Source organism: Fukomys damarensis, unplaced genomic scaffold, assembly GCF_012274545.1.
Source record: "Fukomys damarensis isolate Sample0158 unplaced genomic scaffold, DMR_v1.0_HiC HiC_scaffold_4, whole genome shotgun sequence".
Lineage (NCBI taxonomy): Eukaryota > Metazoa > Chordata > Mammalia > Rodentia > Bathyergidae > Fukomys > Fukomys damarensis.
The window spans coordinates 10,161,500-10,186,221 of NW_022900916.1; the positions used below are offsets into that span (position 1 = coordinate 10,161,500).

The window sequence follows — 24,722 nt, forward strand, 5'->3', positions numbered from 1 at the left end:
ACATGAGCCATATGTGTGCTAGGACTTTGACTTGTTTTGTTCCCTGCTGTACCCAGGACCCAGGACAGCCTGAGACTTGGGGAGGAAGATGGCACCTGTGACCCAGCACCGGTCTGTTTCAGAACACAAAGAGCAGCCAGGCCTGGGGCTCCCACATTCCCCAAATGAGGGCCTGGTGGGGTGGCACTTTCTTGACATTGCTCTGCTTTGGATTCCCCACCTGTCACCTCAGATGGTGGCACCATCCCCAAGGCCTCTGATGGTTTCCCCATGGAGAGGTTCTCTCTCCCAGGCAGAAGAGAGTCCATTTGCTTCTGAGCAGTGAGTAAGAAGGTCAGCTCATGCCCAGGTCATGGATTACCCCTTCCACACTTCCGCTGCCAGAGTTGAAAATGTTAGAGCCAGATGCATCCACAAAGTCATACCGCCTCCAGGAAGGGACCAGGGGGTCAAAACCCAGACGTTAGCCAAGTAGCCCAGGGACACAGAACTGGACCCTGCCTCTCACCAGCAACTGACCTTTTCTGACCAACTGGCCAGAAAATCTTGGACTAGCTCACAAAGAGCCTGGATTTTCTTTCTACACACCACAGGCACAAACATACCTGTAGTAATTACACAGAGACAGATTTTCTGTACACGGAGGTATGTACATATCACTTACAAATATACACATATTCACAAATGCAGTTAGTATATATACACACTATTCTGTAGTCCCAAACACATTTATTTCTTTTGTTTTATGCCTGTTTATTATAGCATAATAAATAGGCTTGTGTGGGAAAGTTAGAAATACAGTGAGACATTTTGTAATTCGCAAAAGCACATTCAATATTATAATTGCTTTGATTTTTTTTTAGGTACAGTATTGAATGTGCTTTGAAACTTTAGCAGTGAAGCAGAACATTCAGGTTTTACTCATCAAAAGGAGCTGAAATGAAATGATTGGGAAATACTGTCCTGGACTTTCAGCATATGACAGTGTTGGAAACAGTCTGGCCCAACTCCCCATTAAAGATAAGGGAACGTCCACCCAGGGCAATTAAGTGATTTCCTGTCTAGAGTCAGGGAGCTGTTGATTCATTCCAGAGGGGAGCAGCCACGTGGACTTATCTGTTGTTATGTCCACCGCATCTGCGCTGGATGGAGTCCAGGATAGCTGCTGACCAAGTGTAGGAATTTATCACAGTGAGGACGCTCAGCTACAGAGGAAAGGTGAATTCCCAAACACACCTGGATTTTTAAATTGTTGTTTTATTTTAAACAAGGGATCTCTTGGAAAAAGACAAGTGGAACCTGTGGTCCGGCCTGCATGGTGTTTCCTGGGGGCAGCATCCAATGACCCACATGCTGGGCCTCCTTTACTTCCAGAGCCCCTTGGCTAACTCTGGGTCCCATTTCAGGGGGAGAAATTTCAGGCTGGAGGAGTAATTCCTCTCCTCCTCTTGGTTACCTGAAGAGGCCATCATCATGTTGGGTGGATGCTTTCAGTTTGATCCCCATCTACCAAGACAAGTCCCTGGCTCTCTCTCACTTGTGACAGGACCAGAGTTTGAGCAGGACTACAGCTCCTAAAACAGTCACCCTGCAAGCTGAGGCAGCAGCCCCAGGAAGTCTGCCCACAGCCTTGGGCTAAGGCAGACCCAGGGTGACCCTGCTGGTGACTATTCCCCGAGTGGCCACTGCCAATGTGTCTGCCAAATGTAGGAGTCCACTTACCGCAGTGCGACTGGAAAACCTGTGGCTTGACGACCTGATTACAGGCACTGCACACTACGAGATAGAAGTCGTCATGTGCTGGGTAATGGCCAAATAAGTGCATATCTGTGGGGAAATGAAAACAGTGTTTTTTGAAAAAGCAGTTAAGTCTCAGAAAGTGTACAGTTTCCTCTTGGAATTTCTTCAAGGACAGTTTTTCAAACAAGACACGCAGAAAGGCAATCACCTTTGCTAAAAGGAATGAAGTTTCCTCAACTTTCAAAGAAGCAATTGCCTCAAAGAAACCTTCCTCATTTCACCCCAGAAATGGACCGTGTGGCGGCTGATTGGGTCAGTAGTGTTGGGGCTGCCCCCGACACACTATAGGAACAGCCCTGCCTGGAGATGGAGCTGGGCAGGGGCCCCCACAAACCTATGCCCATTGCCAGTGGCTCCCCAGGTGAGTGAGAGAACAGGGCTGGGGCTGAGAGAGGAGCCAGCTTGGCCTCACAATCGCCTGAGTATCCTTGTCACCAAGGGAGACACAAGGCCCCAGGAATCCTCTGGATAAGTGGCCTGTTTGCTGTCACCATAGTGACATAATGATTCACCTGGTAAATACGTACTGAGTGCCCAAGTGTGCCAGCCTCTGTGCTAGGCACCTGGGAAAACCGGGGAACCAGAACAAGGTCTCTGCTCTCCTGGAGCCTAAGGCAGCAGAAGTGGAAACACAAAACACACACAATCACACCTGTCACTGGTGGTGACGGTGGTGGGTGCTGAGGAGGTGATGGGTTGGGGCCAGCCTCGTGTGAGTGTCAGGGAATGCGGAGGGGACACGCTGGCTGCGGCCTCAGGATGAGGAGGAGTGAGGAAATGTAAAGGTGAAGCCAAGGAAGGAGCTTGTATGTCTTGGAGGAGCCCCTGGTCTCTGGGGTGGAACAGAGCAAGGGAAGCACAGCAGGGTGCCAGCAGGGTAAGGCTGGGGAGGGCCTCCAAAGTGAGGATTTTAAAGCAAAAAAGTAACGTGTGACTGGAGATACTGTCAAAAGATCAGTTAGGTGGCCCGCACCTGAGAGACACAAATGCATGTCTCATATGAAACCTGTGAAGTGTCATTCCTGATAACTAGTAAGTCAACACAATCCAAATGCCCAGCCACCAATAATGCAGACACAAAACGTGTCATAGCCACAAAATGAGAATACTATTCCAGAATACTGTTTTTATCTCACTGGAGAGCTTGCCTCTTCCCACTTCCACTTCTAGGGCCTACACCCACCATCTGCCTGCCTGGGGGTGACCGAAGGGACACTGTTAGTTGGTGTCTGGGAGGTGCGGAGGTCTATGGCACTGAGGTGAGAGAACACTAAGCTGGGATAAGATGGAGGAGGCTGGTGCTGGGCCTGCCTTACCCATGGGCCTGTTACAGGAGCCTCCTCCAGCAGAGCCTCACAGCAGAGACAGGGTATGTGTATGTGTGTGTGGGAGGGGCACTAGGGATTGAACCCAAGGCCTTGTGCATGGTAGGCAAGCACTCTTCACTCTTTCACTGAGCTACAACCCCAGCCCCCCATCTTTTGGAGACAGGTCCTTGCAAAATTGTCTAAGTGGGCCTCAAACTTTTGATCTTCCTGCCTCTGCCTCCTGAGTAGCAGGCATGACGACACAATGCCCAGTCAACACATCACCTCTTGAGCTTTAACTAATGATACCTTCTTGCTTCCCTCTTTTATTTGCAGGCCGCTTATTCTTATAACATATATTCATTTTTAAAAGAACAAAAATGATCTGTGCTCTTAGAAGATACTTTTGAAAAATACAGAAAAGCAGAAGAAGTTAAACAAAAATTATTGGCAATCTCTATTAACGTTGAGGTTTAAAGTCCCATTTTCTGTTCAGGAACATACAAAAGTAGGAATGTTGAGGGCTAAGACTTATTTTATTCATTCAAGAAGAATATATTGAGCTGCCTTGTATCCCTTCTGTAATAGGCCAGGGTATGAAGGAGCAAAAGAAATGTATTAATTAAAAAAAGATTAAAAAACCCATCCAAATCAAGTATCATTAAAAATTCCTTGAGCACCAACTCTTGAGCTAGGAACTGAGTCCAGTCTCTGCCCTCCACTGTACCTCCCAGAAGAGCTGTCGGGGACACCTCTGGATGCCCCCACTATTCACACACCTGCCATGTTGCAGGTAAAGACTGGGCTAGTCTGCAGCCACTGAGCTCCTTCACTCCCTGGGGCTTTTCTTGGTTTCCCTTTGGGGCAGTTTCCACCTTGTCCCTGTCTGCTCAGAGCATGCCTCCCCCAGGAAGTGACAGGACCTGCCTCCTCAGTGAGTGGACCCTAGGATCTCCTCTACAGTCTGAGGGTCGAGGAGCTGGCAGATAGAGGGCAAGGAGAGGGTGCTCGGCTCTGGAGGACCCTACTTCAAAGACTGCCTGTTCAAGGTCAGCGTGCTGTTTACACGAATTAGTAAGGGCTGAGGATACAGGAGAGATGACAGGGAGAGAGGTCCAACATGCCAAAACCATGCTAGGTGCTCTGCTAATTAATATTCTCTCTCTCCCCTAAGTAAGACATCCAGTGCACAGTTAAAAGCCACAACAGCAAGCTCGTACCAGCTTGTGAGAGAGGCAACTGTGCAGTCCTCACCCCAGATTCAGCGATCGGCCAAGGCGGCAGCACTCACAGCCCGGAAACAGAAAAGCACTACAGACTTGGGCTTTGCTTTGGAGAGCTGGTTCTTAAACATTTACCAGTGCAGCACTGAACACAGACGGGCAAGAAGGGAAAATGCAACCACAGTACCACCACAGCCACCACCACAGAAGGCAATCGCCAGCCTTCCAGCTGTGTGAGCAGTAACACCGTCTTCCGCTTCACAACGAACCTACGGAGCCCACATCTCTGCCTCCTCAGCCAGGGAACAAAGGTAAAGCAATCTGCTAGCGGTCCTGTAGTGGAGATCTGCTGAGCAGGCAGGATGAGGCTCGTGGACACGGACACTCCCTCAGCAACATGGAATTTCTTTAACCCCACAGCAGGATCTCATTCACAGAGGGGAGCACTTTGGAAGACGCTGTGGTCTGTCACTCATGTTGATCTCTGACTGCCGCTGTGACAGTGCCGGAAGAGGTGATTAGAGCTGGGCCTGGTGGCACATGCCTGGGATCCCAAGCCTTTGGGAGGCTCAGGCAGTTGCCTGCCTGGTCCAGGAAGCTCAGTGAGACCCTGTCTCAAAAGAAAAAATAAAGAAATGGCTGGGGATGTGGCTCAGTGCAGAGGCACTGGGTTCAACCCTCAACACAAAACCAAAACAAACCAAAGAAGTGATTAGGTTTTGAAGTGATGAATGCCTTTCTTATGGGAGAAAGCAAAAGCAGGTAAGGTTATAAAGGGAGCTTGCCCTTCATGTTTTTCTTGCCTTTTCCATGTGAACTGTTTGCTCTTCTGCTTTTCCACTGTGGTTATTTGATGTTTTTGAGACAGGGTCTTGCTCCGTATTTCAGCATGGCCTTGATCTCACCATCAGGGCTTGAACTCAAGGCTGCCCTTCTGTTTCAGCCTCCCAAGTGCTAGGATTACACCTGCATGCCTGGCTTCCACAGCACAAGGCCCTTGGCAGAGGCAGCTGCCCAGCCTTGGACTTTCAGCCTTCAGAGCTGTAAGCCAAAATAACCTCTTTCCTTTATAAATCACCCAGTCTCAAACATCCTGTTAGAGCAACAGAAAATGGACTTTTACAGTGGAGTTTCCTGGAGGACTAGTGGCTGTCCTGAGGTTCTTAACGGGGCAGGGGGGGTTGCAGCGTGGACACAGTAGATATTTTGAGGTTGATTCATATCCTAGACAGGGCTTGGGAAGTTTCATCCTGCTACTCAGAATGGTCCATAATTTAAAAACTTATGAGTTGTTTATTTCTAGAATTTTCCATTTAATCTTGAGACTGTGCTTGCCAGCAGGTAACTGAAACCTTGGAAAGCAAAACTGTGGACGGGGGCGCATGGCCACTGTATGACGCCATACATCAGCAGCCACTACACCCCAGAACTTCTTTCCTTGGAGAGTTGGTTGTTACCATGTTAAGCAGGGCACAGCTGACAGGGGGTCCTCCCCCCAAACTCTGCACCTTTTTCCCTGGCTTAATTTCTCCAGCTACAAAACAGGAAACACACATTTACCTTCCATACCAGGCTTGGATGTAGACGTGCTCTTGAGAAATTTGGAGAAAATCATTGCACTAGGATAAAATTACTGTTATGAACCCAAGAACTCGGGCACAGGACAGTCAGGTAAATATGTTGTTCACTTTCAGTGTTGAGAGAGCACACAGCTATAAGCTGTGGTGTGTGTGTGTGTGAAGATCAAGTTCCTGGAGGACCTTCCACTGCCTGTTGACTTAGGCTTACTCATGATAGGGTTTCGAAGAGAGTATTTGCAGAGCAGGATGAGACCAGGGCTGCCATCAATGTACCACCGATAGGATGCTCTTGGGTCCAGTCAAAGCAGGCAGCTCTCTATTTCCCTAACTGGACCTCTGCTACAGTTCTCATTGGTGACGGACATGGCGGTGTCCATATTCTCAACCTAGTCTGTCCACCTGGCTGGCTTTCCGACTCACCTGAGGCTCCTAGAGCCTCTACCTGGCTTGTACCACCCTCCCTCCTGAGACATTCCCTCCCTGGGGGTGGGGGGTGGGGAGGAGGAGAGAGGGGACGAGGCTTTTTCTATGTAGACACACAAGGCCTGGGACAATAGTATTGTTTCTATGAAAGAGAAGCAATAACTCTGATTTCCCAGTGTAGCTGGTAAATTGTTTCTAAAGTCGATACTAAAAAAGAAATTGGCAGAATGGGAGTAGCATTTTATTCAAGATGAACAGCTTTCTAAGGAGAACTCTTGCCAAGCAAAGTCGTATGTGTATAAACTCTAGTTCTATCCAATATTCACTCTTTGAAAATGGCTGTGGTTCAGGAGAGGGCAGGGTGCTACCTCCACTTTATTGTTTGTACAGGACTTGTTTCCAAGATGGGAAGGCAGCCGGTTTTGTGGATTCAAGATCAAACTAGATGCTGTGCGCTTTTGAATTTGCCCCTGGGTGCCTTCCAAAGCTCGAGAGGTTGACATTAGGAAGCAACAACTGGAGGGAGCGTGAAAGATGAAAAACTCAAGGAAGAGTGAGGGAGGACTGGTTCCTTCCTTCTGTGGGTGGGAATTCCAAGCCGTGCACGAGACGGAGAAGCTGCGAGCGGCAGCCTGGGCTTTGAGGGTGGCTGACAGGCTCACCGGCAATGGATAACAAGCCCCACAGTGGGACAAGAGGACGACAAAACAGACAGCCTTGACTTCTTAGAGAAATAATAAATCTGCACCAAATGGTCTTAGGTGTCCCCACCAGTCTTCTCCAGGGCTATGAAGCCACCTCTGTCACTCCAGGAATTATAAATATGTCAAGGTGGCACAAGCAATAACACCGTCGCTGAAAATCACTTAAACTGTGCTTTCCCTTTTAACTTACTTTCTAGAGCATACAGTAATGAGCAAGAATGGAACGGTGTTTATAGTCAGCACCCCGCGCTCTTCCCAAGGGTGGACACGAGTCTGCTGAAATCTTAGCCTCTGCTCAAGGGGACACAAATGCATCGCAGCCCCTCGCAGGCCTGGGTGTGACAACCACGGGGCAATGGCCAGGGTGCCTGGACCACCTTCGAAAAGTATCAAAAAGGCAGATTTCTATCTTTCGTTTACTTTTCTTTTTTTGGTACCAGGGATGGCACTCGGATCCTTGCACTTGTGAGGCAGGTGGTGGAACCACTGAGCTAAATCCCGGGCCCAGATTTCTATCTTTTTCAAACTGCTGGCAGCTGACAGTGGCTGACTCGTGGGCTCCACCTATGTGGCTCAGGCTGACCGAATGATCCGGAAGAACAATGGCTGGGTTCAAGCACACGTTTGGCTGTTGCCAAGGGAACCTGGGTCAGGACCCAGAACAGAGGGTTCCTCTCCCCTCTTTATTGTCATATGTTCCTTCCGCAATTAAAAAAAATGTTTTCTTTTCCCAGTGGGATTTTCATGAAAAGCTTGTAGGTTTATCCAGCATTTCTCCTTTGCTCTGACACTGATTTTATTTGTTCCCCAACTCTAAAAATCACCATAAATTCCAAAGACAAAACAAGTTGGGGGGGGTATTAAAATGACTCCAGAAAAAAAACAATTAAAATGACTCTGGGCCTAATACTCCCTGTGTCCCCAGCACAATGTTGAACTCCCACTGAGAAAAATGTGGGCCTCGGTGACAGTGAAGCCCAGAAAAGGAAACCGAGCTGGGGCTCACAAAGCCAGCAGCGCAGCCATGGCCTTGCCAGGCCAGCATGGGCACTGGGGACAGGAGTCAGGCAGTGCTGGGAGACACCGGGGACAGGCAGGAGTTCCCTGTAAGACTGTGTGACTCCCCTCTGGATGCGCAGCCGTGATCTACAAACCAGCACAACCTCACAAGTCAGCCAAGTCCCCCTTCCTCAAAAGGACCTCAGGGGACATTCATTCAAGGTGTGTGGAGGCCAGGGGCGGCAAAGGGTCCTCAGATGCTTCCTCGGGCTGTAGGCCTAAGGCCAACGGTGGTCCAGAGTTCAGAACAAAAACTTTGAGACAAGGGCCTTAAGAATTGCAGCACACTGGAGTGAGTGGCCCCAAGTTGGCATGATACTCCTCTCCGAGCTTCTGCTTCCTCACGTGACACACTGTGAAGAGGTTCTACTTCCGTCCTGGTACACAGTAAGGGCGAGGTGAGAGCACACGCTGTCTGAAGGGGGCCTTCTTGTCTCCAGACCTCACCGGTCCCTGTCCCGGGCAGCCCTCCCAGTGTGCAGGTGCATGCCATTTGCTAAGGCTGCAGTGGTGACTGGGATCTGCCTGGGACTCACCAGATGGGGCTCTTCCAGAGGGCGGGGATCATAACTTACAGCTCTTCAGAACCCCACAGCCAGCATTCTGGCACATGTGCTGCTTAATCAATGATAATACGTTAAGTAGGCTGAAGTCCCCAAGAAGTTGATTTATCTTCTACACTCCCTCATTTTCTCTTCTCCTCCAAGGGGGAAGTAGTAAATGATAATAAATTACTCTAACATCCATGTTGTTATCTAAATTATGAGGTCAATAATTATATCTATTTACTCACTCTCTGAGCTCCTTAGAAGATAAGTGCTGCATGAATCTACCAAGGAGGCACGTTCCAGGTGGTTCCTCCATGCTAGTGAAGAAGGGCACTTCCTGCACCCCACTACGCAGAGCTCCTGAAGCGGGTCTCTTCCTCCACTGGTGAACACAGCTACCCCTTTTCCAGCAAGGGCCCCTCTGAGCCAGCCCTGGGATGTGCATGGGGTGTTTTCTGGATGCCTCTTCCGGGCTAACTTTTTATTTCCTGGCTCTGGGGCTGCCCTTTACGTCCAGACCTTATCTACATTAAGGGCTGCCTGGGTGTGGTGACCAGCTGGATGGACAGGAAAGCCCTATGTACCCTTTGTCAAGCCCTATGAACCCCAGGGCCCAAGTTCTGTCTTCCAGCACGTTCAGCCAAGGGTCTGCTAACGCAAATTGAATCATTCACTCTGACTCAGAGAGAAGAGAAAGTGTCAGTCCATTGGGGGGATTCTAGACCCTTCCTCCTGGCTTCCACGCTGAGGGGCACATCCTAGGGTACACACAGATGCTCTGGAATGGCCATCGCCAGACTCCCTGCCCTCCCAGCTTCTCGTATCTCATTCATTTAAATGTTTAAAAGTTCATTTGAATCTTCATGTTCATGTACTACTTCCTCTAATTTGAGATACGTATTTTCAAAATCACGTGGCCTCCCTGGGCATATTTTCCTCGACTCATTTCATAGTCTCCTTTGCATGAGTGCGTCCCCACCCCAATCTCTCTGGCCAGATGTTTCAGAGCTTGCCTGTGTGAGGTCAGTTTCCAGCTGATCCTGGGTGACAGGTCCTACTTCCATCCTGCAGCACCTCCTGGGTTCAGGTTGGCCTCCCAGGCACAGTCCATGATGCCTTCCCTTCTGCCTTCCCCCACAAAAGAGATCTCTGTGAGGTGGAGGTAGCAGCCACATTTCAGGAAGGAGAACCCTGGGTTTGGGGACAAGGAAGTCATTTTTTCTCACATGTGACAGATTACGGTCTGCTTGGTTTGAATGTTTATAGTGTTGGAAGCTTAAGTGTCCAATGCAACAGGGTTGAGGAGTGGAACCTTTAAGAGATGACTGGGGCAGGAGTGCAGGGGATTGATGTCACCACTGCAAAGTGGATTTAGAGTTCCTCACTAACGGATGAATTCAGCCCCACCCCTCACCTCCTCCCCATCTCTCTCCTGAATGTGGGCTGTCGTCCTGCCTTCCACCATGGCCCTTGCTCCCTGCTGGTCCCTTGACCTTGGCCTTCCCAGCTACCAGCACTGTAAGACAAGCATTTCTTTATTTCGTAAGTTCCCCCAGTCTTTGGGACTCCATTACAACAGCAGAAAATGCACTAAGACGTGGTCAAAGAGAATTTCCAGGCTGAACTTGAAAATGCTATTAGAACATCTTAAATGGGTCAAAGGGAAATCAGTGGAAACCTCTCCTTTCATGTCTTTTCATATAGGATAGTCCATCCTCTCGAGGTGGAACCCAGACTGACGCTGGAGGAGGGATTAACAGTTCCTTTACAGTCCTCCCTAGCTCTTCCATTATGACAAATGGTCCGACAAAGAGGAAGTGTGTCAGCAGGAGATGAGGGAGGGAGAGGAGCAAAAGGGAAGAAGCCACATCCATGCTGCAAAGGACATCTCTGGACAAAGCAAGTGGACACAACATCAGCGTGGTTAGTGCAAGCTGCTTGTCTGCCTGCCTGGCAGTCTGTCTATCCTGTCATCTATCACAGGAAGCACCATTTCATTTAAGCACTGTGGTTCTGAGGTAGATGTAGCTCAGTTTCTACCCGTTTTATTGCTATACCAAATGCTACATTTTTGGGTGACAAGAGTAAGATATGGTCTTAATAAGTTAATAAAATTTTAAAACCGAGAAAAAAGAGCCAATAGCAAGAAATGTTTGTTGGCTTTCAAGGGCTGGATTATAAACTGCATGAGAGTATGGATGGAGCCTCAAGTGTGTCTTCATCTTTTCAAGTGCATCACAGTTCTGTTCATGAATTCAGTGCTAAGTAGAAGTCTGAAGTGAAGTTTTCCTAGTAGGCAACTGAATCCAGACATCTCTCCAACACCTGAATAGACTTTTTGCTTAAAAATGGCTGCTGTAAGATATGCCAAACAACTTGATGTCTGCCATCTTGCTTCCTGTGACTTATGTGCCGAGATGCTGTAGGCTTTCAGGATTAAAACAAGACCCGAAGAGCCCAAGGTAGAGGAATTGGGCGGGTGGTCAGCTGTCTGTGAGACTCAAATGCCATATTCAGAGTGCCCTGCTACAACGGGGACAATTACAGAAGAAGCAGTTCCCACAGGTCGTCTGCCTGTCAGAGATTTTAATTTAGAAATGAATGGGATGACTTCAGGAGCAGTGAGGGTATCTGTCCACCAGAGATAGGTGCACCACTAGTCCCAACACAGCAATTTGGGAGATTTCCTGGATGATGTTGCAGGGCCGCGGTGAAAGCAGAGTTAACAAAAAAGTCTTCTTGAGGGTGTCTCACGAATGCACGACATGTGATACGTGGAAAGGCACAAAAGAGGACCTCACCAGTGACGTTGCCTCGGGGCAGGCCTCAGCTATCAAGCTATTGGTATCCAGACCATGTAGAATCTATGAAGTAAACCAGTAACCCACGTGGCCAAGACTCTGTGGAATTGGTATTCAGGAACCATGTGTGGTCCCAGGTGATCCAGGGAGCGCCCCCCCCACACCACCACTGGGCAGGAGTGAGCTGATTCCTATTCAGAGGGTCTGGGGCAAGAGACCCTGGATGCTCTGACACTTGCCAGTGTCTCTGGGCGGAAAGCAGAAGCTGGCTCTGCCTGGGGTTTATTTGTACATTAACTGGCAGAGCCTGCGACACCCCCACTCACCCACCCAGTTTTCTGCCAGGGCTCAGAGATAAATGTGGCATCTGGTTCAAGAGAAGTGTGTCCACTTGGCAGGGCCAGGGGACAGGAGAAAGGAACCGCTTCATGTCCCTGAATCAGTGTGCAAAGCCCTGAAGTCACTGGGATAGCAGGCAACAGGAAGCTGTTGGCAGAGCCTGGGAACGAGGTGCTTACAGAGCCACTCCAGCTGGACTGGGGCCTTGGCACCAGAGCTCGCAGGGGACAGAAATGCATCTCTGCTGTAAGGGGACACAAAGAAGCAGCACATGACACCGCATCCATCCAGGCTCCTGGACCCAGTCACACATCCCAGCAGCTCACACTGACGGCGTTGGCACTTACAGCCGCTGCCTGCTGAGCAGAGGCCCAGGAAGAAAAAGCCGCCACAGAGAGAGGGTACAGAAAGCTGTTTTCAGGTAATGGAGAAGATCGATCAGCTGGTGGGGAAAAATCACATCATCTTCAATTACAAAGCAAGCAGGCAACGAGGTATTCACAGAGGAGAAAGGGACACTCAGCAGGATTCTGGAGGGCCTGGGGTCGGGTCCCAGCTCCGGGGACCCCACCCTTCACCCTGCTCACCGAGATCCTCCACATCGCTCAAGGGCTGACTTCAGGGCAGGCTCCTCCCGGCAGGGAGCCTTTCCCGGCACCTCTGCAGTCCTTCGCATCTTACCGCCATCCTCAGCCTACTCTGCGTGGTGTTTAAGACCGCGGTGGACACCTTGGCCTGCCCCATGGGTACACTGATAGGCTTAGACATTCAACAGTCCAATATACAGAGTGCCAGAAACACACTCAAATACCTAAACGAGCACCAAAGACGCAAAGCTGCCATACATCAGCCTAAGGATCCGCTGGGGAGACTCACTGAGGCAGCTTCGGGTAGAGAAAGGACCAGCAAATCACTGGTCTCTCTACAGCTGTGTAGCACCTGGCACACTGCAGTGTCTCTTGAATCTACCTTTCCTCTCCTGGAAGGCAGCAGCCGCACCTTCCCCATAATGTTGCTGCTAGGATTAAACAAGACACCTCATATTAGTGTCATATATTATAGGCACTCAGGTGCTCAGGACACTGAAACAAACTCTAGCCTGAATTAGCAAGGCCAAAAGCCAGAAAGCCTCAGAACACTATGTTTACAGAGGCAGCTCAGTGTCATGCTTAGAATACAGGTTCTAGAGTCAGAAGGCCTAGATTTGAATCCTACCACTACCTCCTTGGGAAATTTCTCTGGGTCTTAGTTTACTTAGTTGCAAAACGGGGATGGCTATAACATAGCAGTTGTGAGAATGAGATAGGTAACATGTATCTGTGTGTGTCTGGTGCTTGGGATGCTTTTTTTTTTTTTTTTTTTGGTACCAGAGGTTGAACTTGAACTCAGGACCTTGCACTTGCCAGGCAGGGCAGCACCACTGAGCTAATTCCCCAGCCCACTTGGGGGGTGCTTTTAATAAATATGACTTAGAATTTGATTTTTCATGGTAGGACCTTAAAAAAAAGTTTTCCTTGGAGCAAAATAAAGTCACTGTGTTAAAAGTCACTAGACCGTGAATTTTCCCTTAGCCAAGCCTCAGGGTGGGTAAAAGGCAGATGAGGGTTTCTCAAAAGTGTGACCGCTACTTGCAATTTGCTTGGCAAACATAGATGTCCGGGCCCCATCCCAGATCTATGGCATCAGATTCTTTGGGGGTGGGGGAGCAGGAAGATGCACTGAACAAGCTCTTCAGGGGATCTGATAACCCCTGAAGTTTTCCAGTCATTGTCATGACAACTATTAAGCTGGAGAGGCCTGGTTGCTGGAGACCCATGGGTACACCCAGTCTGACTCCATGGAAATTCTTGTTAGCCAAGGGAGAAGTGTCCTGTACACATGGGGTTATCTTTGGATTGGTTTGCTCCTCTTTTTTTAAAAATTTTTATTTTATTAGCTTTTATGTATCAGTACACATTTGTGATACATGATAATCACATTTATCTTGGGAATGGGCAAACAGACATGTGAACTCCTCTTGGGCAGCTCTGCCCTTCGGCTACATGAGTTAGGGACTCATCCAGCTCAGTAATGCCCTGGGGCAGCCTTACCTGGCTCTCAAGAGCCACTGTGAGCTCTTGCTCAGCGTCCTCATGAAAGAGTGCTTACACCTCTAAAACCAGCAAACATGACAGACCAGGGCTGTTCCCTGTCCTGAGTGCCCCCCCGCCACGCCTCTGGTTCTCATCCCCAAGAAAGTTCTGTGCTGGAAACCAAACTCTCCAGAGTGTGGTCCAGGGCATTCTATTTAGGTCCTTGGATGGTTTGGCACTGGCTAAAGCCTGCTTTCTGAAAGCGTTGTCCTGATGCTTTAATTCTCGTGGCTTGGCCCAACAGAAAACCTCCTTTGCGCCCTGTGGTCAGACCTCAGTGCTGGGTTGGCCACCTGGGAAACTGCAGGCTCTGTACCCAAGTGGACTGGCATCAGGGTGGAGATGCTCCAGGCCAACCCCTCATTGTCCCTGGGCAAACAACCCTTCTCCCCAGAGGGCTGCCCAGGAGCCTTGGTGCCCTGGACACCAATGTAAAATGCAGAGCAGAAGCCCACAGGGAATCTCACCTTCCGGTTCAGGGACTGGGTGGCTTAGCTGAGCCCAGGCCCCTCCCAGCAGCCTGCAGTCCAGACACCCCAGGGGCCTTTGCAAAGGTCACCCACTCAACTGTCAGCACCGTGGGGGCCTGCTGCGGAGAGCACAGACCTTTCCTTCAAATTCCTCCATATAGCAGTCAGGTGAGTCAAGGAGAATGCAATTCAATTTCTCAGTAAATCCTACTATCCTCTGGAAGGACACGGTTTGAAAAATCTATTTTTGTGCTTTTATTTACTTAAGGTCTGTATGCCTGGGGAGCTTTTTCATAGTGCCACTGAACTGCCTCTCACTTACCAGAAAAAAAGAAAAAAAAAAAGACCCTGCCTTCCTGTAACACTACCAGCAACACTACCAGCCTGGCCACACAGGCCCAAGGAACCGTCATTCTGTGCCCCTAACGCTCAGCGCCTGCCTGTCTCCAGCATGTAGCATCCCCTCCTGGGGTGCCAAGGGCTCATGCATTTTGCTTTTCCTGGTTAAAATGCTGTTTTTCATCCTGACTCACAGCTGGTCTGGAGGGAGGGATTTGCACCTGCAATTCTAGCAGCTTCATAGGGTGAACGGCTGCTGTTGTGGTATGGGAGCCCCACCTTTCCAGAAGGCCAAATGCTCCAGGAGAAGACCAAACCCCTTCTAACTATTCAGGACCTGGCGTTATCTGTGTTGACGACACAGACCTCACCCCAGCATTCTACCTTGGCATAAAAGCCACATAATTCCCAGCCCTCTTCAGCTTAGACCCCTGGCAGGACCTAATGGCAACACTTCTCTCCTGAGCTGTCCTTGAGTGCTGGCGTGCAGCGTGGCCACGCCAATGCCATGGTGGCCGGAGACAGATGAGGGAACACTTGAACGTAAACCACAGGCCTTTCTATGAACTGGCTGAAGAGCTGCCTGACTCCTTGGCTTCCCTGGGACCCCAAGTCAATGTCTTCTGTGGGCTGCCAACCTGGTGCCCCAGTTCTGTCCAGGGTAGGACCAGCTCTGGCTGAGCTGTGACTGTGGTGAAGAGAACGAGGGCCTGAGCAGCAACCTTGGTGCTTCAGCCTCTGTCACTACCTTGTCAGGGAATGAGAACTCTCAGGACCCCAGAGCTCCCACCCTGGCTGGGGAAATAAGGTTTGTGGTTCCACACCTAACTGAGCAGCACTGTCTCAGAGGAGCTTTTTAAGGACAACTTCTGGGGCCCAGCCAGACTGGTGGAACTGGAGATTCTAGAAGTGAGTCCCAGGGATCTGCTCTGGCATTCCCAATGCAGCTGTTCAAAACCACACTGGGCTAGACTTCCCCAAGGTCCCTTCCAGTAGAAACACTCTATGGCTTTACATATCTTTACCCTGCTGGGAACTGCATGGGAAAGAGGAAGCTCAGAGGTGAGAGGCAACTGCTCCGTGTGTCCCTCTAGGCAACAGCCAATCACTGGAGGCAGCCTAAAAAGGGGCCTCTACAGGCCAGGGGCCAAGACCCTCAACAGAGGAGACTCCTGCCAGCTCTGGTCAGAGGGACAGAAATGACTGGCCCTCAGGCAAGGAGACTGGTTATGGGGTGGCCCAGTCTCCCATCCTGGCCTGGGGGCACAGACTTCCTGGGATGCCTGCAGAGCCCTTAACACAAGTGACAGACAAGCCAAGGATCACGCAAATCAAGAAAAGCAAACCCGACGTGCTGAAGTGAATAGATGCGAAGGGGGACCCCTGTGGCAGGCACTGGCATACGTGGCTCAAGCATCAGTATAACCCACTCTGAGCTAAGAGAACATTTAGAACACAGGTTAGCACCCCGGGGAAGCGGAAACCCCTTCCTTCCTTCTTCCCACTGACAAGGAAGGGGCGGGCTTCATGGCAGCCCTACAGAGCCATCTGCCCAGAAGCCCCACATCTATGGCACTTGTTCTGTGTGTCAGGTGCAAGCCAGGGGTTGGTCTGTGATAGATCTCTTAGGAGAGGATTTAGTGATAAAACAATATTATGGAGAACAACATCAATCACAGCAGCCAAGCTTTACTGAGTACTGACGCTGCACTAGGCACTGGGCTGAGTGGGATCCAGGGAGGATTCATTTAATCCTCAGGGCAGCTCAGCCTGCTGCCTAGTGATCTTATCTCTGTTTCACAGGTAAGGAAACAAAGCTCAGAGGCTAAACTGTCTCCTGCCCTGCCACCCCCGGAGCCCAAATTGCACCCAAGTTGCCTGACTCTTAACTCTTGGGCCTCTCTGACTTTTGAAAGAGGATGGCGGCTCAGACGAAGGGAGACAAGTGGAAAGTGAGCAGAACCCCGAGGTCAGCTGTGAATAAATACCAGTGGAATAGCATTTCCCAAGTGTTCAAGGGCCGAGGAAGCACAGACGCGCAAACCAATGTCCCTGTCTATAAGGGCACACACACAAACTTGAACAATGACAAAGATGGACAGCAGAACTCACTGGTACATAAAGGGCCACATCATGCCAGACAGTTAGAGAGCAGGACAGCATAAAGGGAAGCAGACAGAACAGGCAGAAAGGGTGGAAGCGGCTGAGGCAGGGATGGGGTCGCTTGTGGGGTCCATGTGATCTGGGAGGGGCCCCTGGTGCTGTGGGTAGGAAGAGGAGCACCCACGACTCCAGTGCTGGGTGACTGTGTGTGTAGGAGAGGCAGGGGGCTGGCAGCTGATGGTGCTTGTGTCAACGAGGCACCGGGGATGGGTTTATGCAGCAATGCTGGTCCTGCCCCACTGCTCATCCACTGAATCACCCATCCTTTCATTCATTCAATACTTACTTACTGTGCACTGGGGTACAGAGAAATGAATGAGATGATTTCTGCCCTCAAGGAGCTTACGGGCCACTAAGGGAGATAGGCCCGGACACATGAGCTCACAGTCCACTAGGTTGAGTGATAAGTAGGGTGTGGAAAGATCATGTTGCATTGGTGACCCCATAGTGGGGCCCAGTGGATGAACACGCATTCTGGAAGGCAGTCTGGGGCACAGGGGCAACCCAGGTAGAGCCAACAGCAGGAGCGCTGAGATGGTCAGGGCACTGCAGGTGGATGAGTGGAGCAGAGATGAGGGGAAAGTGGGTGGGGAGGCAGCAGAAGGGTGGGATGTAGGGTGCTATGGACTTAACTGTGTACTACCCCATCCACTTGCTGAGGGCCTGGACCCTAGAGGATGTGGGGCCTTCAAGAGGTTATGAGGATTCAATGAGATCACAAGGGTGGGGCCCTTTGGATTGGATTAGTGCCTTTATGAGAAGGGAAAAGACACTAGGAGCTCCAAGCCAGGAAGAGGGCACTTAGGTTGCCAGCATCCTGATCTTGGACTTGCAGCCGGCAGAACTTTGTTATCTTCAAGCCACGTAGCCTGTGGGATTCTGTTACAGAAGCTTGAGCAGATGAAGACACACTGGTAAGACAAATTCATTTTGCAACATACAGAATTGGAGTAACTCGAGCTCCAGTGGTGCAGTCAGTTAATATGCGGTACTTATATAGCACTGGAGCAACTGACCTTCAGGTCAAGAGGCAAGCTGGGGCCAGAGAGGGAGGGTAATGGGTAGGGGAGTTGGACATCATGAACATGCAGCAGGCATCATCCCATGAAATGATGTTGCCTGGCAACAGGGTAGGATTTGGGGAATACCAACAAGCAAAGGCCAAGAAGAGGCAAGAGGCAGTGAGGTAGAGAATGAAACTCAGAGAGGTGAGAAGTGAGGCAAAGGAAAGTGCCAGAAGGGGAAAGCAACAGTGTCAGATGCCAAGAGGCCAAGGAAGGACACTATAAAGCAGCCAATGCCTCTATACCAGGGAGCAAAAGCTATTCTGGAGATGGGAAAGGGTATGGAAGTCAGCCGGCAGTTGCAGTTGCTGTTGGACGATGTACCAAGGAAGGATAAGTTGTTAAAAATTTAAACAACAAATATTTGGACAAGTTTTAACTGTAAGATACCAGCAGAGCCTTCTTTTCCTTTCTGGGGTCTTTGCTGGATTCTCCTGGGGTCTGGGAGCACTACAGGTAGGAACTCAGCCAAGCTTCTGGTGAGTGGAAGACCACCTGTCTTCCAGAAGTTGGCACGTCCAACCTCCCCCCATAAGAACCCTCCCACTGCCCCCACAATGGTGCCAGCACATGGGTCTGGGCCAGTTAGCCTTTCTAAGGAGGCTTGTGACGTCAGGGCTCGAGGAAGTCAAGTCACCTACCCAGTCACAGAGCTAACAAATGATGTGTTAAAAATGTGTGGCTCGAACCCGTGTGTATCAAACACCACTGCTTCCTTCCCATCAAAACAACTGTTTCTTGTCATGTCTTCCAGAAGAGCCATCTCCACTGGCCCTACTGACACACACCTGCACAGGATACGACGGGACACTCTCCAGCTTGGCTTCCCTAAGGACTGCTGCAGGAATGAACCCCTCCCCAACACAGCCCCTGTGTCCGCTCTTTCCTTTCTATGCCCGTCTCACACTAATTCTGGCCTTGGTCATACCCTTCACATTGGCCAATGGAACAATAGGAAATGCAACACAGACACGCAGTACTTGTGCACTGGGCTTTGCTTGTCTTTTCTTGGTCTCTCTGGAATCCTGAACTTCAGACGATGCAGCCCAGGCTGCTCTTAGGATAGTGGAAAGAAGGAGTACAACAGTGCATTAGTCAGCTTTCCTGTTGCTGGACACAACACCTGACACCTGTAACTTGAAGGAAGAGAGGCTTAATTTGTCTTACAGTTTTGGGAGAATCAGTCCATGGTCAGAAACACCATGAAGGAAAGGCATGGTAGAAGAAAGCTGTTCACTTCAAGCCACCTGGAAGCAGAGCAGGGAAACAGTGCCGTACACAGACAGATCCTAAGGGCATTCCTCTGACCCACCCAGACACACCCAGAAGAGTGTTCTACCAATCCTGTGGGTGGAGCCCCAAACCAAACAAGGTGACACCCCATAGACAGGATGGGCCCCTCCAGCCAAACCAGCCTCCCTTCCCAACGAGAACAAGCCAGATAACCCCCTGGATCACGACAAGCAATATCTGCTGTCCTAAGCCATCAATTTCTGGGGTGGCTCATTACTTAGCAAAAGCTAACTACAAGTCCAGAAAGAAGCCCCATACCAGCCTCTCCTCCCAGCTCTGAAGCTGCGTGGGGGAATAATGTTGGATCTCTGGTGTCCACACATTGCTTCAGCAATGGCAGCACCGCCTAGAATATACTCCCTTTGGTCGGGAGGCTCAATGTGCTCCTGAATGGAGGAAGAGGCCTTTCCATACCTTGTCCCTGGGATGCTTGGAGGGGCCCCGCACCCAGCCAGCAGGCAGGCCTACAGATGACAGGTTATCTGGGGATAAGGTGGCAGTAGTGTGCTTCTGCCACACTGTCCTGAGACCACTGATGAGGAAGGAGATCATCTCGCAGGTGAGCTCTGCTGCAAAGGCTTCAAGACACATGTTGTCAAGCAGAGTGGAGCAGCTTTGGGGAGAAGGCAAAATCCAGCCACCTCCAGCCCACTTAGCAAGGAGCTTGCTGCTTCCCTTTCCAGAGAGGCATACAAATGACTGAGTACCCAAGAAAGCCAGCCTGATCAGTGGCGCTTTGATAAGGTGACAAAACTGCTGCCTCTCTAGTCCAAACCCACTCCCTGTGGTGAACTATTATGGGAAGGAAGCATCGACTAATTAGGAGCATCTCCAGGACATGAGAAAAATCAGCTCCTAAAATGCCGGAGCAGAGAGAATTCCTTGTTAGGAAGAGAGAAAACAAAAATGCTAGGGTGACACTTTCCCCAAACATATTTATGCAAGGAGGAGATGAGAATTAATTAGGACAGGAGTTATTTTTGGCTGCTTGTACAGGCCAAGGGCCCCTTCCAGGTGGGGACAGGTCTCCAGTGCTGCCCACCACTTTGAAAAATGACTTTTAGCCTTTGCTAGTTGTAATGAAGCTTGAAATTAAGATAATTCCTTTGTTTGTTCCCCCTGTTTGAGAGGCCCCAGCCACCCATCAATAACATCAACATCTGGATTATTTATTTCTCATTGCTCAACCTACGGGGCATAGAAGAATTTTATGAAGCCAACATGGGAGGCATTTTCTGCCCATGGAGTGTGGCTGTGCCTCCCCACTCTGCAGAACCCATTTATGATCTGGATTTTGACAATCAATACTGCCAGCCAACTCTGAGCAGGGCCAAGATCCCCGAGAGCCAGAGACCCAATTCTTATTACCTTCTGACATTTATCGGCTGCGAGATCTTGGGTAGGTCCCTTAGCCTTGAGGAAATTTGATACAGCAAAGGGATTAGTGATTAATAAAAAACTCTGCTTAAAACCCCCATGCAACATGTAACATATAACAAATGAGTAGATAGTGTTGATAAGTGTAAGTAGGATGCTTGAGAGCAGATAAAACACTAGAGCTTTTCACCTTGCATAACCAGAACTGTGCCCTCTAAGCAGCAGATCTCTCCTTCCCCTGCCCTAGTCAGCCCTCATTCTACTTCCTGTTTCTATGGGATGAGTACTTTAGATGCCTCATATAAGGGAGCCATGCAGCATTTATCCTGAGACGGGCCTGCTTCTCAAGGAGTAAGGCCCTCCAGGGGTACGTTGTAGAAAAGCACCGCACAGTACTCCCTGCCCGCGTGGTGAGTGTTTACACACGTTCACTCCCTCAGTAGTCATGGACACCCTGCTACTACAGTATCACTACATCTGTTACAGATAAGGAAACTGAGGCACAGGGAGGTGAAGCGATGTGCCCAAGCTCACCTGGTACAGAAGTGGCTCCTGATCCATCCTCTTGAATGTGATACTGGGTTGTTTCTGCACAGTTTAAATCTGTATTTCAGGTAAACAGGTGCAAGAGACGATGTTACTGAGGATGACGGCAAAAGACGGGGCAGGGGAGAGGAAGGAGAGGTTTTTCTTTGCATGGTTCCCAGGGGTCTTTCTCATTTTGTGAGGCAGTCTCGATACGTAGTTCAGGCTGGCCCTGAATTTGGGGTGATCCTCCTGCCTCAGTCCTCAGAATGCTGGGATTTACAGACATTTGTCACCATGCTCGGGGGCTCTACGGGGGCTTTGATAGCACAAAGTAGGGAGGGCCTGGAGCCAGAAAGACTTGAGACAAAACAGAACACCTCTGTCTCTTGGAGGATACATTTCAGCAGGGGAGAAAAATGCACAACAAGTGGTCCCAAACATGTGTGAGTGAGGAAGGAGGAAGAGGCAACAGGTCAGGGAAACACCGTGAAGGAGTAGAGGCTGGGAGGCTGGCTGGGGAGCATCCCCGAGAAGACGGACAAGGCGAGGGCAGTCGAGGTAGGAGGGTAGGACAGGTGTGAATGTGGTGGGTGGGGGCTCAGAACAGATGAGGAGGAGTGGGAGGCTGGCGTGGCTGGAGAGGGGCACACAGGAGCCCAAGCAGAGGGCCTCAGGACACAGAAAGATACATGGGTTTGGCAGAGGGGAGACACGATCCGATTCGGTGTCGGGAGTTGCTCGGCTGACAGTGAAGTGAGAGAAGCAGCTGGTTACAGCCCGACCAGAAGACCTTCTGGTGCCCTGGAAGTGGCTGGGGCCAAGGACAGCACACAACGTCTTACCCAGAGCCACTGGAAGAAGGAACTGGCTAGAGCTGACACGGGAATAGCATAGATAGAGCAGCTTCGGGGTACTGTGGGTTGAACTGTCCCCCATTGAGGATTTGTTGAGCTCCTAATGCTAGTTCCTGCAAATATGACCTTCTGTGGAAAGACGGTCTTTGCAGAAGAAACCAAATTAAGATGTGGTCATCAGTATGGAACCCAACCTCCTGAGTTTGACCCCTGGTACCCTCCCCTGCAAAAAAAGAAAATGGACCTCAACCAATGTGACTGGTGTCCTATGACAACAGGAGAACACACACACACACACACACACACACACACACACACACGAGCAGATGACACAGATGACACCGTGACAAAGCAGGCAGGCACTGCAGAGACACGTCTACAGGCAAGGGACATCAAGGATCGTGGTACCACCACCAAAGAGAAAGGCATGGAACAGACCCCGAACCTCCACAGGAGCAAGGCCCTGCTCACACCCTGACTCTGGGCTCCCAGCATCCAGAGCTGTGAGAGAATCAATTTTAGTTATTTTAAGGCACCCATTGTTATGTCAGCCCTAGCAAGTAAATGCAGGGGTGAGGGAGGAATCCAGTTTTCAGTGTGCTAAACGTGGGGGATGTCAAGAAGGCGAGGGACACGTGAGCTCTGAGTTCCGGAAGAGGCTGGAGCTGTTCACAAATGGGAGACAAGTCTGGAGACCGAGCATATGTAAAGCCCCCAGCCTGGATGGGATCAGAAGGGGTAAAAGTAGGCAGGGATGAGAAGGGGGCCAAGGACTGAGCCCAGAGCGCTGAACTTGGAACAGAGACCATGTGTGCAGAAGTAGAAAACAGCCAAGGAACCGGAGGCCCAGGAGCCAGTGGGGGTGGTGGGGAAACAAGAACCAGCATCCTGGGGCTGCATTCCTCCCCGGGCTAGTCCCTGCCTCTGCCTCCTCTCCAGAGGCCATGCACCTGCAGCTCCAGCTGGGTCCCCGAACCTGCCCCTCCTCATTGCCTTCTCATGCTCATCCTGTACCATGGGGCTTGAGGAGAGGCCTGTGTGTCACTGCCTACAGCCAGTCTCCTGGCACAGAACTAGGCACGGAGCAGACTCTGGGCACACGTTTGCAGAAATTGATGCACTCATAAATGAATGGTCAAAAGGGGATTCTTCTGGCAGCTACGTCATAATCTATACTAATACTAAGTTTCGACTCAACTAAAGCATATACCATTTTTTTTAGACAGGGTCTTGCTATGTAATTCAGGCTGGCCTTGAACTCATTATGAAGCCCAGGCTGACCTCAGACTTGTGGCGATCCTCCTGCCTCAGCTTCCTGAGTGCTGGGATTATAGGCATGCACCACCACACCTGGCTCACATGTGTTATTAAAGTAAGGCTTCTTAAGCTCTCTTTCCTCTTGGGACTGTTTAGTGGATTTTTAAGTCTCAAGGGTAGAATGGATGCAATTTTTACCTTGGCACCTGCTATTCCCACTAGTAAGATATTTGGGGTCTTGAGTCTGTCAATCTCTAGTTTTCAGGCTTTGCCTTCTCTGTTTTCCAAGGACTTTCACAAACATGTCATCAATGTTGTCACTGAAGTCACTCACACAACAAAAACAGGACTCTTACAATGTCCCCCAAGGCTGTGCCCTGGTCCAGTAATGATCTACACGTTTGACAGATACGCATCAAGCACCCACTATGTGCATGATTCCAGGTGTGAGTGGTTCATTCGTCTATGTCTGAAGTGAAGGCCCTAAGCTCACTGAGCTGGAGGCAGGGACAGTCCTCCAACCAGTCACGAATCGACGCACCTGTGTGCCTTTATGGGGACACTGTCGTATCCACAGATGCTTGTTCAGAGATCTCTGTCAAAGGCCTTGCTGAAACCAGGGACACTTCATCCTGTTTTCTGACCTACTGCCCAGGACCTCTGGGAAGGGAAAGGGTCTTTACCTGGTGTACACAGTTCTTCGAAAACCCAGTCAGCTCCTGGGGACAGTCACCTTCTCTCCTAGGAGTCACCATCTATCACAGCAGTATTATACTCTAGACTTGCCTCACTTGCAATTTCTAGAATGTATTTTCTCTCATTTTCTGGAAACTAGAAAATCATTTGGCCTCCTTTACGCTTCCAGGACCTCTCCCTTCTGTGGAGTGCAACATGACCAATTTCCTCTCTCAATTTTGTTCTGGTATCCTAGGACATCATTCTCTAGACCCGAAATCGGAACTCAAAATAGCTGAGTGTTTTCTAATCATCTCTCTATCCATCCAGGGCTCGAATTTCCTCTTCCTGGTAGGAGTCCTGCCCTCTGGAGTCTGAGAAGTCTGCTTCTATAAAGACTGGGACCCTCTGGCCCCAGTCTTCCCTTCACCTATTCTACCCTGTATCAGTCAGGGTTTTCCAGGAAGACTGAGCCACTAGAATGTGAGTATATATATAAGGGGGATTTTTTTAGATTGGCTCACACCATCACAGGGCCTGAGAAAGTTCTCACAATGCCCACCTACAGGCTGCAGAGCTGGGGGAGCTGGTAGCTGCTCAGTCCAAGAAGCCGGAAGCCTCACAATGAAAGAGAAAGAGAGGCCAAGGATGCAGCATCAGTCCGAGGCCAAAGGCCCAAAAGCCCCAGGAGGCGCAAGTACAAGTTCAAAGGCTGAAGAAACTGGAGTCTGATGTCCAGGAGCAGCAGCCATAGAAAATGTACTCATTCAGGAAATGAGAGAGAGA

The 24,722-nt window shown here is 50.1% G+C and overlaps 1 protein-coding gene across 18 annotated transcripts in view; it reads right to left on the reverse strand.

Annotated features, from left to right (window-relative positions):
- Atxn7l1 (ataxin 7 like 1) overlaps window positions 1–24,722 on the reverse strand; it is a 221,346-nt gene that overhangs the window by 141,682 nt on the left and 54,942 nt on the right. For 9 of the 18 annotated variants that reach the window (XR_004514540.1, XR_004514537.1, XR_004514535.1 and 6 more), the window contains 2 exons: window positions 21,157–21,225; window positions 1,723–1,827 (listed from right to left, as the gene is read on the reverse strand). The exons of 1 other annotated variant lie outside the window; for it this stretch is intronic. Coding sequence is in view for 12 of the 17 variants with exons in the window: in XM_033756679.1 (XP_033612570.1) it covers window positions 1,723–1,827; window positions 21,157–21,225 (174 nt within the window). In the remaining 5 variants the exon portion in view is untranslated. Of the gene's footprint in view, window positions 1–1,722; window positions 1,828–9,657; window positions 9,727–21,156; window positions 21,226–24,722 lie in introns of those variants that run through there. 8 more of the 18 variants (XR_004514541.1, XR_004514539.1, XM_033756682.1 and 5 more) reach the window with 2 other exon arrangements.